The sequence below is a fragment of the Thamnophis sirtalis genome, unplaced genomic scaffold (assembly GCF_051295495.1).
Source record: "Thamnophis sirtalis isolate CommonGarterSnake01/CBP01778 unplaced genomic scaffold, rThaSir2_p1.2 scaffold_8, whole genome shotgun sequence".
In the NCBI taxonomy this organism is placed as follows: Eukaryota; Metazoa; Chordata; class Lepidosauria; order Squamata; family Natricidae; genus Thamnophis; species Thamnophis sirtalis.
In genome coordinates, this window is record NW_028261388.1 from 1632905 (window position 1) to 1648259 (window position 15355).

Genomic DNA, 15355 nt, shown 5'->3' on the forward strand with positions numbered 1-15355 from the left:
AGAGAAGGAGGGAAGGGGGGAGGAGGGAGGGAAGGAAGGAGAGTAGGAGAGAAGAAATGAGGGAAGGAAAGAGGGAGGGAGGGAAGAAGAAGTAGGACCGTTGTAAGATAAGATGGATCTATGGGATGTTAAGAAAGCAATTTTCAAGTATATTGTCAACTGTAGGGAAAAAATTGTTATAAATACATATTATTAATAACAGTTATGAGATCATATAATTGTGAATGTATATATGAAATTGATAAAATAAAATAAAATTTAAAAAAATAATAATTATTCTCACTCTGTTCTCCTCATCCTCTCCACAAACCCCACCCCCTTCTAGCACTGATGATGTTACCTAGTTTGGTAATGAAACGTCACTACCACCATCATGACCCCCTCACCATCTCATCATCACCGTCCCATCATCATCATCATCATCAAAGAGGATGGACAAAGGGGATTTTTTTTCCTCTTGGAAACAGGCCCAGGTAGGTAGAAGGTTTGTCAGCTCACCTGAAGAAACTTTGTCAATGTCGACATAGAAACGGAGCATAAACGATCCCAAGATGAAGGCGATGGCCGGACCAAGTGCGGTTGCAGCAAAAATAAACCCTGGGTAGAAGAGGTGGGGGGAGAGGATTTATTTGGGAGAAGGGAAAATGTGGGAAGAAGAGAAGAGAAGAGAAGAGAAGAAGGAAATAGAATAGAGTAGAGTACAGTGGAGTGGGATGGAATGGAATAGAATAGAATAGAGTAGAACACAACACAACACAACACAACAGAAGACAAGGGAAGAGAAGAGGGAAATAGAATAGAATATAGGATAGGATAGAAAATAGAACAGAATAGAACAACACAACACAACAGAAGAGAAGAGAAGAGGGAAATAGAATAGAGTAGAGTACAGTGGAGTGGGATGGAATAGAATAGAATAGAATAGAACAGAACAGAACAGAACACAGAAGAGAAGAAGGAAATAGAATAGAATATAGGATAGGATAGGATAGGATAGGATAGGATAGGATAGGATAGGATAGGATAGGATAGGATAGGATAGGATAGAAAATAGAACACAAGAGAAAAGAAGAGAAGAGAACAGAAAAGAAAAGAAAAGAAGAGGGAAATAGAATAAAGTACAGTGGAATGGAATGGAATAGAATAGAATAGAGTAGAACACAACACAACACAACAGAAGACAAGGGAAGAGAAGAGGGAAATAGAATAGAATATAGGATAGGATAGAAAATAGAACAGAATAGAACAACACAACACAACACAACAGAAGAAAAGAGGGAAGTAGAATAGAGTAAAGTACAGTGGAGTGGAATGGAATGGAATAGAATAGAATAGAACAAACAGAACACAGAAGAGAAGAGGGAAATAGAATAGAATATAGGATAGGATAGAAAATAGAACACAAGAGAAAAGAAGAGAAGAGGGAAATAGAATAAAGTATAGTGTAATGGAGTGGAGTGGAATGGAATGCAATAGAATAGAATAGAATAGAATAGAATAGAACAGAACAGAACAGAACACAGAAGAGAAGAGGGAAATAGAATAGAATATAGGATAGGATAGAAAATAGAACAGAATAGAATAGAACAACACAACACAACAGAAGAGAAGAGAAGAGGGAAATAGAATAGTATAGAATAGAACACAAGAGAAGAGAAGAGAAGCTGGGAGGGGCCTTGGAGGTCTTCTAGTCCAGCCTGTGGGAACTTGCCTATATAGAGAGGGGAGTTGGTTGGGCTGGCGAAGTCGTCTATGTAGGAGATGCCGAAGGGCTGGATGGGCACTCCGCCAATGCCCAGCAAGGTTTGCCCAAAGAGGAGCAGGATCAGGATCAGGTTGCTCTCCCTCTGGCTGCCCGTGCAGACGTCCGTCGTGGGCCTAATCAATCCCGGGAGGCAGATATCCGTGGTGTTACTCGACCCTGGGGAGTCAAAGCCAGAAGGTTGCGTCCTCCGTTCTCACAACTCTCCGGGCTGGGAGAATCCCTCTTCCTGCCCCAGTTGGGATAAGAGAGCCCCGTTCCTATTTAACCCAAATTGTACAGGTCAGTCCTCGACTTACGACTGCTTGTTTAGCCACCGTTCAGGGTTACGCAGAGCCGAAGTGGCCCAGTGGTTAGAGTGCAGTACTGCAGGCCACTTCAGCTGACTGTTATCTGCAGTTCGGCGGTTCTAATCTCACCGGCTCAGGGTTGACTCAGCCTCCCATCCTTCCGAGGTGGGTGAAATGAGGACCCAGACTGTGGGGGCAATATGCTGACTCTATAAACCGCTTAGAGAGGGCTGAAAGCCTTATGAAGCGATATATAAGTCTAACTGCTATTGCTATTGCTATCCATCCCTCCATTCCTCCATATGCCTCTCTCTCTCTCTCTCTCTCTCTCTCTCTCTATCTATCTATCTATCTATCTATCTATCTATCTATCTATCTATCTATCTATCCCTCAGTATCTCCATCCATCCATCTCTGTCTGTCTGTCTATCCATCCATCCCTCAGTATCTACATCTGTCCATCCATCCATCCCTATGCCTGTCTCTCTCTCTCTCTCTCTCTCTCCATCCATCCCTCAGTATCTACATCTGTCCATCCATCCATCCCTATGCCTCTCTCTCTCTCTCTCTCTCTCTCTCTCTCTCTCTCTCTCTCTCCATCCATCCATCCCTCAGTATCTACATCTGTCCATCCATCCATCCCTATGCCTGTCTCTCTCTCTCTCTCTCTCTCTCTCTCTCTCTCCATCCATCCATCCCTCAGTATCTACATCTGTCCATCTATCCGAGGTGGCGCAGTGGTTAAATGCAGCACTGCAGGCCACTTCAGCTGACTGCAGTTCTGCAGTTCGGCTGTTCAAATCTCACCGGCTCAAGGTTGACTCAGCCTTCCATCCTTCCGAGGTGGGTGAAATGAGGACCCGGATTGTTGTTGGGGGCGATATGCTGACTCTGTAAACCGCTTAGAGAGGGCTGAGAGCCCTATGAAGCGGTATATAAGTCTAACTGCTATTGCTATTGCTATTACAGCGGCATTGGGGAAAAGGGAACCGTTTTTCACAGCGACAATCCTTGCAGCAGCCCGTGATCAAAATTCAGACCCTGACTCATATTTGTGACGGTCGCAACGTTCCCTGGGGGAGGGAGTTCACATGACACCCCCCCCCCCCTTTTGCAACCTTCCGACCAGCGAAGCCGGGGGGAGGAGGGAAGCCGGATTCACTGAACAGCCGTGCGACTAACTTAACAACTGCAGGGATTCACTTAGCAACGGTGGCAGGGAAGGTCGTTGCACGCTGGAACAGAATACAGAATAACAAGAGCTGGAAGGGTCCTTGGAGGTCATCTAGCCTGACCCCCTGCTCAAGCAGGAGACCCTCTACCATTCCAGACCAACGGTTGTCCAGTCTCTTCTTGAAAACCTCCAGTGATGGAGCAGCCACAATTTCTGGTGGCAAGCTGTTCCACGGGCGAAGTGTCCTCCCTGTCAGGAAATTCCTCCTTAGATCCAGGTTGCTTCCCTCCTTAATAATAATTCTTTATTGTCAGTGCACAACAGAGGTACAATGAGGTTGGTTGGGCTCCCTCAGGGCAGCCCCCCAACACAACTCACAGCGAAGACAAAAACATTAAAATATCCCTAACCCAATAAATCATATTCACGAAATCCCAGTCCCGTTACACCAGTGTGAACATGTTACACATTGCAAGTCCATTGTACTACTTAGTTATGATGTTACTTCGCATTCAGGAGTCTGACAGCCCAATCCTTGATTAGTTTCCACCCGTTGCTTCTGCTTGGAGAATAGCTTGGCTCCCTCTTCTTTGTGGCAACCCCTGAGATATCGGAAGGCTGCTATCATGTCTCCCCTAGCCCTTCTTTCTCTTAAACTAGACATTAGCAATAGCAGTTAGCAATAGCAGTTAGACTTATATACCGCTTCATAGGGCTTTCAGCCCTCCCTAAGCGGTTTACAGAGTCAGCATATCGCCCCCACAGTCTGGGTCCTCATTTCACCCACCTTGGAAGGATGGAAGGCTGAGTCAACCTTAGAAATGTGTATTTTTTTAAAATTTATTTGTTTCTTATGTTGGCTTTCAGGCCACCCGGTTTCCAAGGACTCCTGAGTCGTTCTCCAAAAAGGAGGCAAAGAATTCGGAGTCTAATCAATAAATAAAATTGTAATGGGTCTTACATAATTTCTTCTGTTATATAAGACATATAATAAATCGGGGACGTAATTATAGAAGGTGGCTTTACGGGAAGGCAGAGAACGGCTTAATCATTTGTCATTTTGGAGAGCTGGACATCAATGGATGGTCCCACAGTTCCAAATTTAAAATCTGAAAAAGCGAAGAATGTTTATAGAAAGTCATCCCAAAGGTGCTTTTTCCAGAAAGCAACTGGACTTTCTTTTTCCTGAGAGATGTTTCGCTTCTCATCCAAGGAGGTTCTTCAGTTCTGACTGAATGGTGCAGAGATGGGTTCCTACCAGTTCGGACCGGTTCAGTGGTGGTTTGGTGGTCTGAGTGGGTCGCTGGAACCGAGGCCTGCCACGCCCCCGGACTGGTTCTCCTACAGGGGCCGCCATCTTGATTTTCGGTTCTGCGCATGCGCAGGAGAATTGTCATTGCACAAATGTTATTGTTTCTCTTTTCTTAACGTTTTGCCCATGCGCAGACCTATTTCTGTGCAAATGTGGACATGCATGCAATTTTTTGCACGCACCGAACCGGCAGTAATGCCGGGAGTAACCCAACCCTGGAATGGTGGAGTATGGAAGGATTTATATTCTTCCTTGTAGTCCTCTGGTTGTTAGTGCTCTTACTGAGGATTGCAGGAATATCTGAAAAGCTCAGAAGGATTTTCAACCCATGCAAGTTGAATGCACACTTCAAACCCAAGAAGACACTAAGAGAGAAGCTAGTCCAGCCCAAGACACACACAGAGCAATGTGACATATGCAGTACAATGGGTCAACATTCTGAGTAATGTACCCCTTAAAAGCAGATGTCCGAGGCAGAAAAATTCCTCCAAGAACATGTTTATTGGATACATCATATCGGCACAACTGGTGAAAGAAAACTAACTCTGAAAGTTCTCGCAGTTTTCGTCTAATTTAAAGAGTAAAACTTCTCCTCTCCCAAGTGTGATCAGTCACATTGTCCAAGGAATATGGCTGGTGGGCTCCTCTCTTCCTTCATCAGCCACTAGTTATGATGACCTTGGTTCCCACAGGAAAAGCTTTTTATGCCAGGCCTGTAGCCCTCTTTTCTTCTGGGTCTTTGGCCTGTCACACTTTCTATTATTCTGCTATGCATTTTCTATGGTGGGAAAATGGGAGGGGGGATTGTACGGAGTTAGATGATATGTAGCCATAACAACATTCTTTCTAGAAAGCCAAGGTCATCCTTTGTCTCTGCACCTCTGCACCTGACCGGAACTGGATGGGTGGAAGCTGCCAGCATGGCAGTGGGAGATTGGACCATGGGATGGACTTGTGGGTGTGGGGGAAAGATCTTGGACTTTCAACTGGGTGGGGGAAACCGGGAAGTTTTCACAGATTCGGGTTTTCCCAGATGTGCCAGCGTGGCTCTCTTCATAAAGTGGAACTTTGAGCAATACTTTGCCTCGGACTCTGATTTACTTTTGGATGCTATTTGGAAACCCTGACTTTTTATTTTGATGGTTAGCTGGGCCAGCTACTTCCCCTCTCCCTTCCCCTTCTCAGCCTTTGGGGAAACTATGAGGCAGCACAAGATGGCTTCAGCCAGGTTCGTTTCAGAGTTGACACAATGCAGGGGGAACATGTACAGATCTGTGCATTGGGGAACAAAACAGCCACTTCACAAGCGCAAGGCCCAGCATAGCAGAACAAACCCATCAGGACGAGATTCAGGCGTCCACCTGCATTTGAAAGACATGCTTTTGAAGGCAGCAAACTCCACTTTCTGGACAGAGAGGACCGCTGGTTTGGAAGAGGGATCAAAGGGTCCATCTCTACATTAAGATTGAACAGCCCTGTCTCAACAGAGGGTGAGGAGTACGACACCCCCAGGAGACACCACTCCTCTCTGCAACCCAATCCTTTTAGCAGTTCCACACCCATTTGCAGTATTCAGGGCACCCCGAGGGCCTCAAGGATTCTCAGAAAGAATACCAATGACCAGATGACTGCAAGAAATAGAAATCCTTCTATTCCCCCACCATCCAGTCAGAACTGAAGAAGCTTCTTGAATGAGAAGAGAAAACTCTTCCAGGAAAAAAAAAAAGTTCCAGTTGTCTTTGGAACAACCGTGACCCGGAGGGCGGAGAATTTCCATAGAAGCTTCTAGAAAGTCCTTACCAGAAATGGACTGGTCGTATTCGTAAGGCGGTGAGACGAAGTGTGGAAGGGAAATGACCAATCCAGCCACAGAAACGAGGATGGCACCGCAGCCAATGAACCGTGGACGGTGGACCCGGCTGCCAAAATAACTCACAAAGATGATGAGCATCGTGTTTCCAACCTGACAGATGAAAGAAATGTTGGGTAGACCTTTAAGAAGGCTGAAGAAATTAGGCAGCCAGTCAGGTCACCAAGAACTCCACTCTCCCCCTCCTCCTCCTCCTCCTCCTCCTCCTCTTCTCCCCAAACCCTCCTCCCTTCTAGCACTGACGATATTCCCTAGCTGGGTAATGAAACGTCTGCAAGAAATCTATCAGGTTCAGAGAGCACCAAGGACCCCTCCTCTTTCTATTCCTCCTCCCCCTCCTCCTCTTTCTCTTTCTCTTCCTCCTCCTCTTCTCCTCCTCCACTTCCTCCTTCTCTTTCTCTTCCTCCTCCTCTCCTCCTCCTCCTCTTCTCCTCTTCCTCTTCCTCCTTCTCTTTCTCTTCCTCCTCCTTTTCTCTTCCTCCTTCTCTTTCTCTTCCTCCTCCTCTTCTCCTCTTCCTCTTCCTCCTTCTCTTTCTCTTCCTCCTCCTTTTCTCTTCCTCCTTCTCTTTCTCTTCCTCCTCCTCTTCTCCTCCTCCTCCTCTTCTCCTCTTCCTCTTCCTCCTTCTCTTTCTCTTCCTCCTCCTTTTCTCTTCCTCCTTCTCTTTCTCTTCCTCCTCCTCTTCTCCTCTTCCTCTTCCTCCTTCTCTTTCTCTTCCTCCTCCTCTTCTCCTCCTCCTCTTCCTCCTCTTTCTCTTCCTCCTCCTCTTCTCCTCCTCCTCTTCGTCCTTCTCCTTCTCTTTCTCTTCCTCTTCCTCCTCCCCCCAAACCCCTCTCCCTTCCAGCACTGACGATGTTCCCTAGCTGGGTCGTGAAACGCCTGCAAAGGAGGCCACCAACCTCAGGGAGCACCAAGGACCCCACAGTTCATTCCCGAGCTACGAATATCCCCTTTCGTGGGCACCATCGATTCTAAGACTTAACCGTTCGTGTTTACGTAGATTAATAGTGGTAATTAATAGTAGGGATAGCCATTGACTAATAGCAACGGCAGCAGGAGAGGCCTGGCCTAGCGGAGAGGAGCGTTGCGGGGGCTGAAAGGGGGGGGTACCTCGTGGAAGGAGGCCACCATGCCGGACGTCTGGCTGGAGAGGCCAAAGCGCCTTTCGATGGTGGAAATGGAGCTTTTCATGTAGCCGGAGGTCATCAGTTGCGAGAGCTGCAGGAACCCGTGGCACAGAACGAAGAACTGCAAGGGAGAAAGGAGGGAGGGTCAAAACCTCTCCGGGACCCCCCCGAGAAAAAACGCACCTGCCGTCCAAAGAAGGGGTCCGCCATGCAGAGCGATTCGCTTAGTGACCGCTTGAAGTTGCAACTGGACCATTTCCCCCACTTACGACGGCTGCCAGCGTGCCCGCGGCCACGAGATCAAAAAATTGGAGAGGGGCGCTGTTTGGGCATTCGGCCTATTTGAGAGGAGGGGCGGCCCAGCAACTCAGAGACCGAGGGGAGATTTTAAGAGGTCCTGGGTGATCTCTGAGCTTGGAGACGTTTCATGACCAAGCAAGGGACCATCATCAGTTTTGTAGCAGGGCAGTGCTAGGCAGCCTGGGTGATGTTACCTAATCTGGTAATGAAACGTCTGCAAGAAAACAATAGCAATAGCAGTTAGACTTATATACCGCTTCATAGGGCTTTCAGCCCTCTCTAAGCGGTTTACAGAGTCAGCATATTGCCCCCACAGTCTGGGTCCTCATTTCACCCACCTCGGAAGGATGGAAGGCTGAGTCAACCCTGAGCCGGTGAGATTTGAACAGCCGAACTGCAGATAACAGTCAGCTGAAGTGGCCTGCAGTACTGCATTTAACCACTGCGCCACCTCGGTCAGAGAGCATCAAGGACCTCACAGTCCTCCTTCCCCTCCTCCTCCTTCTTTCCTCCTCCTCTTCCTCTTCCTCCTCCTCCCTCCTCCTCTTCTAGCACTGATGAAGTTACCTAGCTGGGTAATGGAATATCTCTCAAGAAAACCACCAAGATCAGAGAACATTCGGAGCCCTCGTTCTCTTTCCTCTTCCTCCCTGGACATCCCAACCCTTCTCATCCTGATGATGTTCCCTGCTTGGGTCATGAAACGCCTGCAAAAAACCAGCCCAGCACGAACAGCACCGAGGACCATTCCCCGCCCCCTCCCCAGCTCAACCCTGAACGACAAATATTCTCTCCTGGGAAGTTATTCTTCAATGCCTTTGAGAGCTTGAAGCCATTGTATGTTGCTGGGTGCCATTTCATGATAATAGAATAGGAAATAGAATAGAAAATAGAATAGAAAATAGAATAGAAAATAGAATAGTTAATAGAATAGAAAATAGAATATAATAGAAAAGAATAGAAAATAGAATAGAATAGAAAGTAGAATAGAAAATAGAATAGTTAATAGAATAGAAAATAGAATATAATAGAAAAGAATAGAAAATAGAATAGAATAGAAAGTAGAATAGAAAAGAATAGAAAATAGAATAGAAAATAGAATAGAATTGAAAATAGAATAGAATTGAAAATAGAATAGAATAGAAAATAGAATATTCTTCAATGCCTTTGAGAGCTTGAAGCCATTGTATGTTGCTGGGTGCCATTTCATGATAATAGAATAGGAAATAGAATAGAAAAAAGAATAGGATATAGAATAGAAAATAGAATATAATAGAAAAGAATAGAAAATAGAATAGAAAATAGAATAGAATAGAAAAGAATAGAAAATAGAATAGAAAATAGAATAGAATAGAAAATAGAATAGAAAATAGAATAGAAAATAGAATAGAATTGAAAATAGAATAGAATAGAAAATAGAATAGAATAGAAAATAGAATATTCTTCAATGCCTTTGAGAGCTTGAAGCCATTTTATGTTGCTGGGTGCCATTTCATGATAATAGAATAGGAAATAGAATAGAAAATAGAATAGGAAATAGAATAGAAAATAGAATAGAAAATAGAATAGAAAATAGAATAGAAAATAGAATAGAATAGAATAGAAAATAGAATAGAAAATAGAATAGAAAATAGAATAGTTAATAGAACAGAAAATAGAATATAATAGAAAAGAATAGAAAATAGAATAGAATAGAAAGTAGAATAGAAAAGAATAGAAAATAGAATAGAATAGAAAATAGAATAGAATAGAAAATAGAATATTCTTCAATGCCTTTGAAAGCTTGAAGCCATTGTATGATGCTGGGTGCCATTTCATGATAATAGAATAGAAAATAGAATAGAAAATAGAATAGGAAATAGAATAGAAAATAGAATAGAAAATAGAATAGAAAATAGAATAGAAAATAGAATAGAATAGAATAGAAAATAGAATAGAAAATAGAACAGGAAATAGAATAGAAAATAGAATAGTTAATAGAATAGAAAATAGAATATAATAGAAAAGAATAGAAAATAGAATAGAATAGAAAGTAGAATAGAAAAGAATAGAAAATAGAATAGAAAATAGAATAGAATAGAAAATAGAATAGAAAATAGAATAGAAAATAGAATAGAATTGAAAATAGAATAGAATAGAAAATAGAATAGAATAGAAAATAGAATAGAATAGAAAATAGAATAGAAAATAGAATAGAAAATAGAATAGAAAATAGAATAGAAAATAGAATAGAAAATAGAATAGAAAATAGAATAGAAAATAGAATAGAAAATAGAATAGAATTGAAAATAGAATAGAATAGAAAATAGAATACAAAATAGAATAGAAAATTGAATAGAAAATAGAATACAAAATAGAATAGAAAATAGAATAGTTAATAGAATAGAAAATAGAATATAATAGAAAAGAATAGAAAATAGAATAGAATAGAAAGTAGAATAGAAAATAGAATAGTTAATAGAATAGAAAATAGTATATAATAGAAAAGAATAGAAAATAGAATAGAATAGAAAGTAGAATAGAAAAGAATAGAAAATAGAATAGAAAATAGAATAGAAAATAGAATAGAAAATAGAATAGAAAATAGAATAGAAAATAGAATAGAAAATAGAATAGAAAATAGAATAGAAAATAGAATAGAAAATAGAATATAATAGAAAAGAATAGAAAATAGAATAGAAAATAGAATAGAAAATAGAATAGAAAATAGAATAGAATAGAAAATAGAATAGAATAGAAAATAGAATAGAATAGAATATAGGAATAGAATAGAGTAGAGTAGAGTAGAATAGAATCTTTAATTGGCCAAATGTGATTTGTCACACAAGGAATTTGTCTTTGGTGTATAATCTCTCAGTGTACATAAGAAAAATAAAATACATTCATCAAGAATCATAGGATGCAACCCTTTGAGACAGTCATAGGTTACTAATAAGCTATCAAATTGTTCTAGGAAACAAATAAAAACAATATAAATTGAAAGATGCAAGCAACATGGTTATAGTCATAAGTGGGGAGAGATAGATACTAGGAAGGATGAGAAGAATAATAGCAATGCAGCCTTAGTGAATGGTTTGGCAGTGGGGAGGGAATTATTTGTTTAGCAGAGGGATGGCGTTTGGGGAAAAAACTGTCCTTGTGTCTAGTTGTTCTGGTGTGCAGTGCCCTATAAGCGTCATTTTGAGGGTAGGAGTTCAGACAATTTATGTCCAGGATGCGAGGGGTCTGTAGATATTTTCACAGCCCTCTTTTATAAGATTACAAGATAGTAGCTGAGCTGCTTTGATTTTCGCTGTACTTTTACTTGAGTTTATCTGCATTGTGTGAGGAGTTTAGGGTTGCAAAGGACAAGGCTGTCTACAAGGAAGAGGGATGGGTGGGTGGGTGGGTGGATGGATGGATGTATAGATGACGGATAGATAAAATAACAAATCGTCCATCACAGTTAGAACCAGGCGTAGTGACAATAAAGACAGAAATATTTCTTTGTGCTTGTGCTCAAGGACAATTTCTTTACAGGACGATTAACAGTCTCTTAAAACTTCCAATAGAATAGAATAGAATAGAATAGAATAGAATAGAATAGAATAGAATAGGAATATTGAATAGAATAGAATAGAATAGAATAGAATAGGAAAATAGAATAGAATAGGAATATTGAATAGAATAGAATAGAATAGGAATATTGAATAGAATAGAATAGAATAGGAATATTGAATAGAATAGAATAGAATAGAATAGAATAAGAATATTGAATAGAATAGAATAGAATAGGAATATTGAATAGAATAGAATAGGAATATTGAATAGAATAGAATAGGAATATTGAATAGAATAGAATAGGAATATTGAATAGAATAGAATAGAATAGAAATATTGAATAGAATAGAATAGAATAGGAATATTGAATAGAATAGAATAGAACAACAGAGTTGGAAGGGACCTTGGAGGTCTTCTAGTCCAACCCCTGCTTAGGTAGGAAACCCTACACCACCACAAAACCAGTCATACGCCCCTTTTTTCAGTGTCGTCGTAACCATGAATGGTCACTAAATGAACCGTTGGATGTTGAGGACTCCCTGCCTATGTACATATACAGCGGGCCAAACAGAGGATTGAATTGTTTATATTGCTTTTCCCTTTGGAGCCAAATCACGAAACAGACTCCTTGTCCCACCCACAAAATACCCTTTTTATTTGGCTAATGTGAATTCCTAGCGTTCACAGTCAGCAAAGTCCCGGCAAACAGTCTTCCCAAGGGTGAATTGCAAACACAGACCTTATCAGTCCTTGGATAGTTGCCAGGTCGATAGCTTCCAGACTCAACGCTGTACCAGAAAGTACATGGCAAGGAGCCTCGCAAATCTTCACACTAAGGCAGTGTTTCTCAACCTTGGCCACTTGAAGATGTCTGGACTTCAACTCCCAGAATTCCCCAGCCAGCGAATGCTGGCTGGGGGATTCTGGGAGTTGAAGTCCAGACATCTTCAAGTAGCCAAGGTTGAGAAACACTGCACTAAGGAACTAATGGCCTCCTGCAAACTCCACTCCCCTGTCGCTCCTCTTTTATTCCCTATGGGAGGGGCCATTCACCGTCCACCTGTGGTCTTACTCCCAAGTCGATCCTTGTTCTTTAGCTGTTCCCTTTGTCTGGCAGCTCTGCGCATGCGCCCACTGGAAACAGGCTCCAGCTGTTCTTCTGCCTCACTGATGTCTGACTCCGAAGGCAGCTGATAACTGTCAGACGGCCGTGGCCCCCTCTCTGCCTCCGACACAGAGCCCTCCTTGGAGCCTTCCCCAGACTCCAGGACTGGCCCACCTTCCTCCCCAACCCTCCTCACAGTCCGAATCTGCCGCCAGCTCTTCTGGCCACTGGCGGGCCACAACAGGCTGAACATGTACTTACTTTGATGGTGTAAAATGGATTTGAGAAGTAAAAACTTCCAAATGGAGGGGGAGTTTTCTCTGACATTTTCTCACATCCGCGGCGTATTTCTGCGGGAAAAGAAAACCGGGCTAGTTAAGGCTCCGAGGATTCCGGTTGGTTTACTTGGATGAGCAAATGTGGGTGTGTGTGGGGGGGGAAAGGTGGGTTTCTGCCAGTTTGCCCCCAGATCGGGCGAACCGGTATTAATGGCGGCAGGAGGCTCCGCCCATCCGCCTGGACGCTTCTGCGCACGTGCGAACCGGTAGTAAAATACATTGAAACCCACCACTTGTTGGGGGGGGGTTAATATCCGCCGGGCAAGGAATACAGATGACCACAGTTAAGCCCAACGTTTCTGTCGCTGAGCGAGACAGAGGTTGTTAAGGAACTTTGCTGCGTTTTACGACTTTCCTGGCCACTGTTGTTGAGCAAATCTTAAGTTAGCAGCACGGTCGTTAAGCGAATCTGGCTTCTTCCTCGTGGACTTTTGCTTGCCGGATGGCCGCCCAAGGGGAATTAGTGATGCGGCGACGGTCATATATATGAGTCGCTTGCCAAGCGTCTGAATTTTGATCATATGACCACAACAGTCATAAGTGACTTTCATTTTAGTGCCGTTGTAACATTGGTCACTGAACGAAGGGTTGTAAGTTGAGGACTGCCTACAATTCCGGCAAATGGCCTCCTCTTCCAGAGAGAGGCTATAGTTCAGATGATTTTTGAAGATTGGTTTCTCCAGGACAGCCCCGCCCTACCCCACCCCCACCATCAAGCCCACTCCCCATATCACAGCTCCCAAGTCCTCCTCTTCTCTTCTCTCTTACCCCATTTTTTTCTCTACTCTTTCATTTCAGCCTAGGTTGAAGGCTCGGGGAAAAGGGTGGGATGCCTACGAGTCCCATCCAGGCCTGACGGACAGATGAGGAAGAGATAGAAGATGGACGGTAGTGATAGGGATGACAGACAGAAAGACAGACAGACAGACGTAATGTCAGGCCTGCAGCCATCTTTCCTTTTGAGTCTTTGGCCTGCCACATTTTCTATTATTCTACTATGCATTTTCTATGGTGGGAAAATGGGAGGGGGGATTGTACCGAGTTAGATGATATGAAGCCATAACAACATTCTTTCTAGAAAGCCAAGGTCATCCTTTGTCTCTGCACTTCTGCACCCGACCGGAACTGGATGGGTGGAAGCTGCCAGTGTGGCAGTGGGAGATTGGACCATGGGATGGACTTGTGGGTGTGGGGGAAAGATCTTGAACTTTCAACTGGGTGGGGGGAAACCGGGAAGCTTTCAGATTCAGGTTTCCCCAGATGTGCCAACATGGCTCTCTTAATAAATGGGAACTTTTGAGGAATGCTTTGCCTCGGATTCTGATTTACTTTCGGATGCTATTTGGAAGCCTGACATTGAATAGTTTGCCCACTGCAATTGTGGGGGCTCCACCACTGGGTGTTTTCAAGAAAAGATTGGGCAACCGTTTGACTGTGATGGAACAAGGTCTCCTACTTGAGCAGAAGGTTGGGCTAGAACAGTGTTTCTACTGTTGTTGGTGGTGGTGGCAACGTTTAGGGAAAGTGTCTAGGACAGTGTTTCTCAACCTTGGCCACTTGAAGATGTCCGGACTTCAACTCCCAGAATTCCCCAGCCAGCATTCGCTGGCTGGGGAATTCTGGGAGTTGAAGTCCGGACATCTTCAGATTGCCAAGGTTGGGAAACACTGGGCTAGAAGACCTCCGAGGTCCTTCCCAGCCCTAGAATTCTAGGATCCAGTCATCTCCTCCTTCTACGCGAGATGGACATTTCCTGAAGCTGTTCCTACGGGTGGGGGTGGGGGGGAAACCATTGCAGAAATCCCGAATTTCACGCCTGGGTGTCTCTCCCGCAGGTATCACCCCGAGCCTGAAAGCTGCTGTTGGCGGAGGCCCATTTGACACATGATGCTTCGTTGCTCTCCTCACCCACGTAATTCTATTTTCTCCCAAGAATGGAGAAACGGAGAGGCGAATGCAATTGAGGGGGCATTTAGGTTGTCAAGCTGGATCCCGTCAAGGCAAGCAGAACTGAATTAAAAATGTTTTGTTTTCTACGGGCTCCGGAGAAGAAAAATGAGATGAGGCACAACTCCAAGTGCACAAGCGGTTTGGTGTCAGCCGGCACTTGTAAATAGCCTGGCTCGACTTTTGTATAATGAGCTGGGGGTGTTGCACTCTTCTCCTCCGCTGTATCCAGAGCTGGAATAAGTCGCTTCGGACCGGTTCGCCCCAAACCAGTGGTGGAAATTGCAGGTGGGCCCGCTGTCCTATTTAGGCACGATTGCAAGCCACGCGGGCGATCAAAAACGCACACACAGAAGGCTGAGGGCACACACGCTCACATTTGCGAACCGGTAGGGAAAGTACCATATTTTTCGGAGTATAAGACGCACTTCCCTTCACCCTAAAAGAGGGTGAAAATTTGGGAGCGTCTTATACACCGAATGTAGCCAAAACCGCAAGGCACGGAGGAGGCGATGGTCCGTGGTAATCCCTGCAGCCTGGAGCAGCTGACTGGGGGTATTCCGGGAGGCCGATCCTCCCGCCAATCAGCTGC

The 15355-nt window shown here is 43.7% G+C and overlaps 1 protein-coding gene across 1 annotated transcript in view; it reads right to left on the reverse strand.

Moving 5' to 3' along the window:
- Positions 1-12805, reverse strand: part of SLCO2B1 (solute carrier organic anion transporter family member 2B1) — a 43884-nt gene extending 31079 nt beyond the window's left edge. The window contains 5 exon segments of the mRNA XM_087722016.1: positions 499-597; positions 1712-1921; positions 6339-6501; positions 7517-7654; positions 12740-12805. Of these exon segments, the coding sequence (XP_087578142.1) occupies positions 499-597; positions 1712-1921; positions 6339-6501; positions 7517-7654; positions 12740-12805 (676 nt within the window).
- Between the last annotated feature and the right edge of the window lie 2550 nt (positions 12806-15355).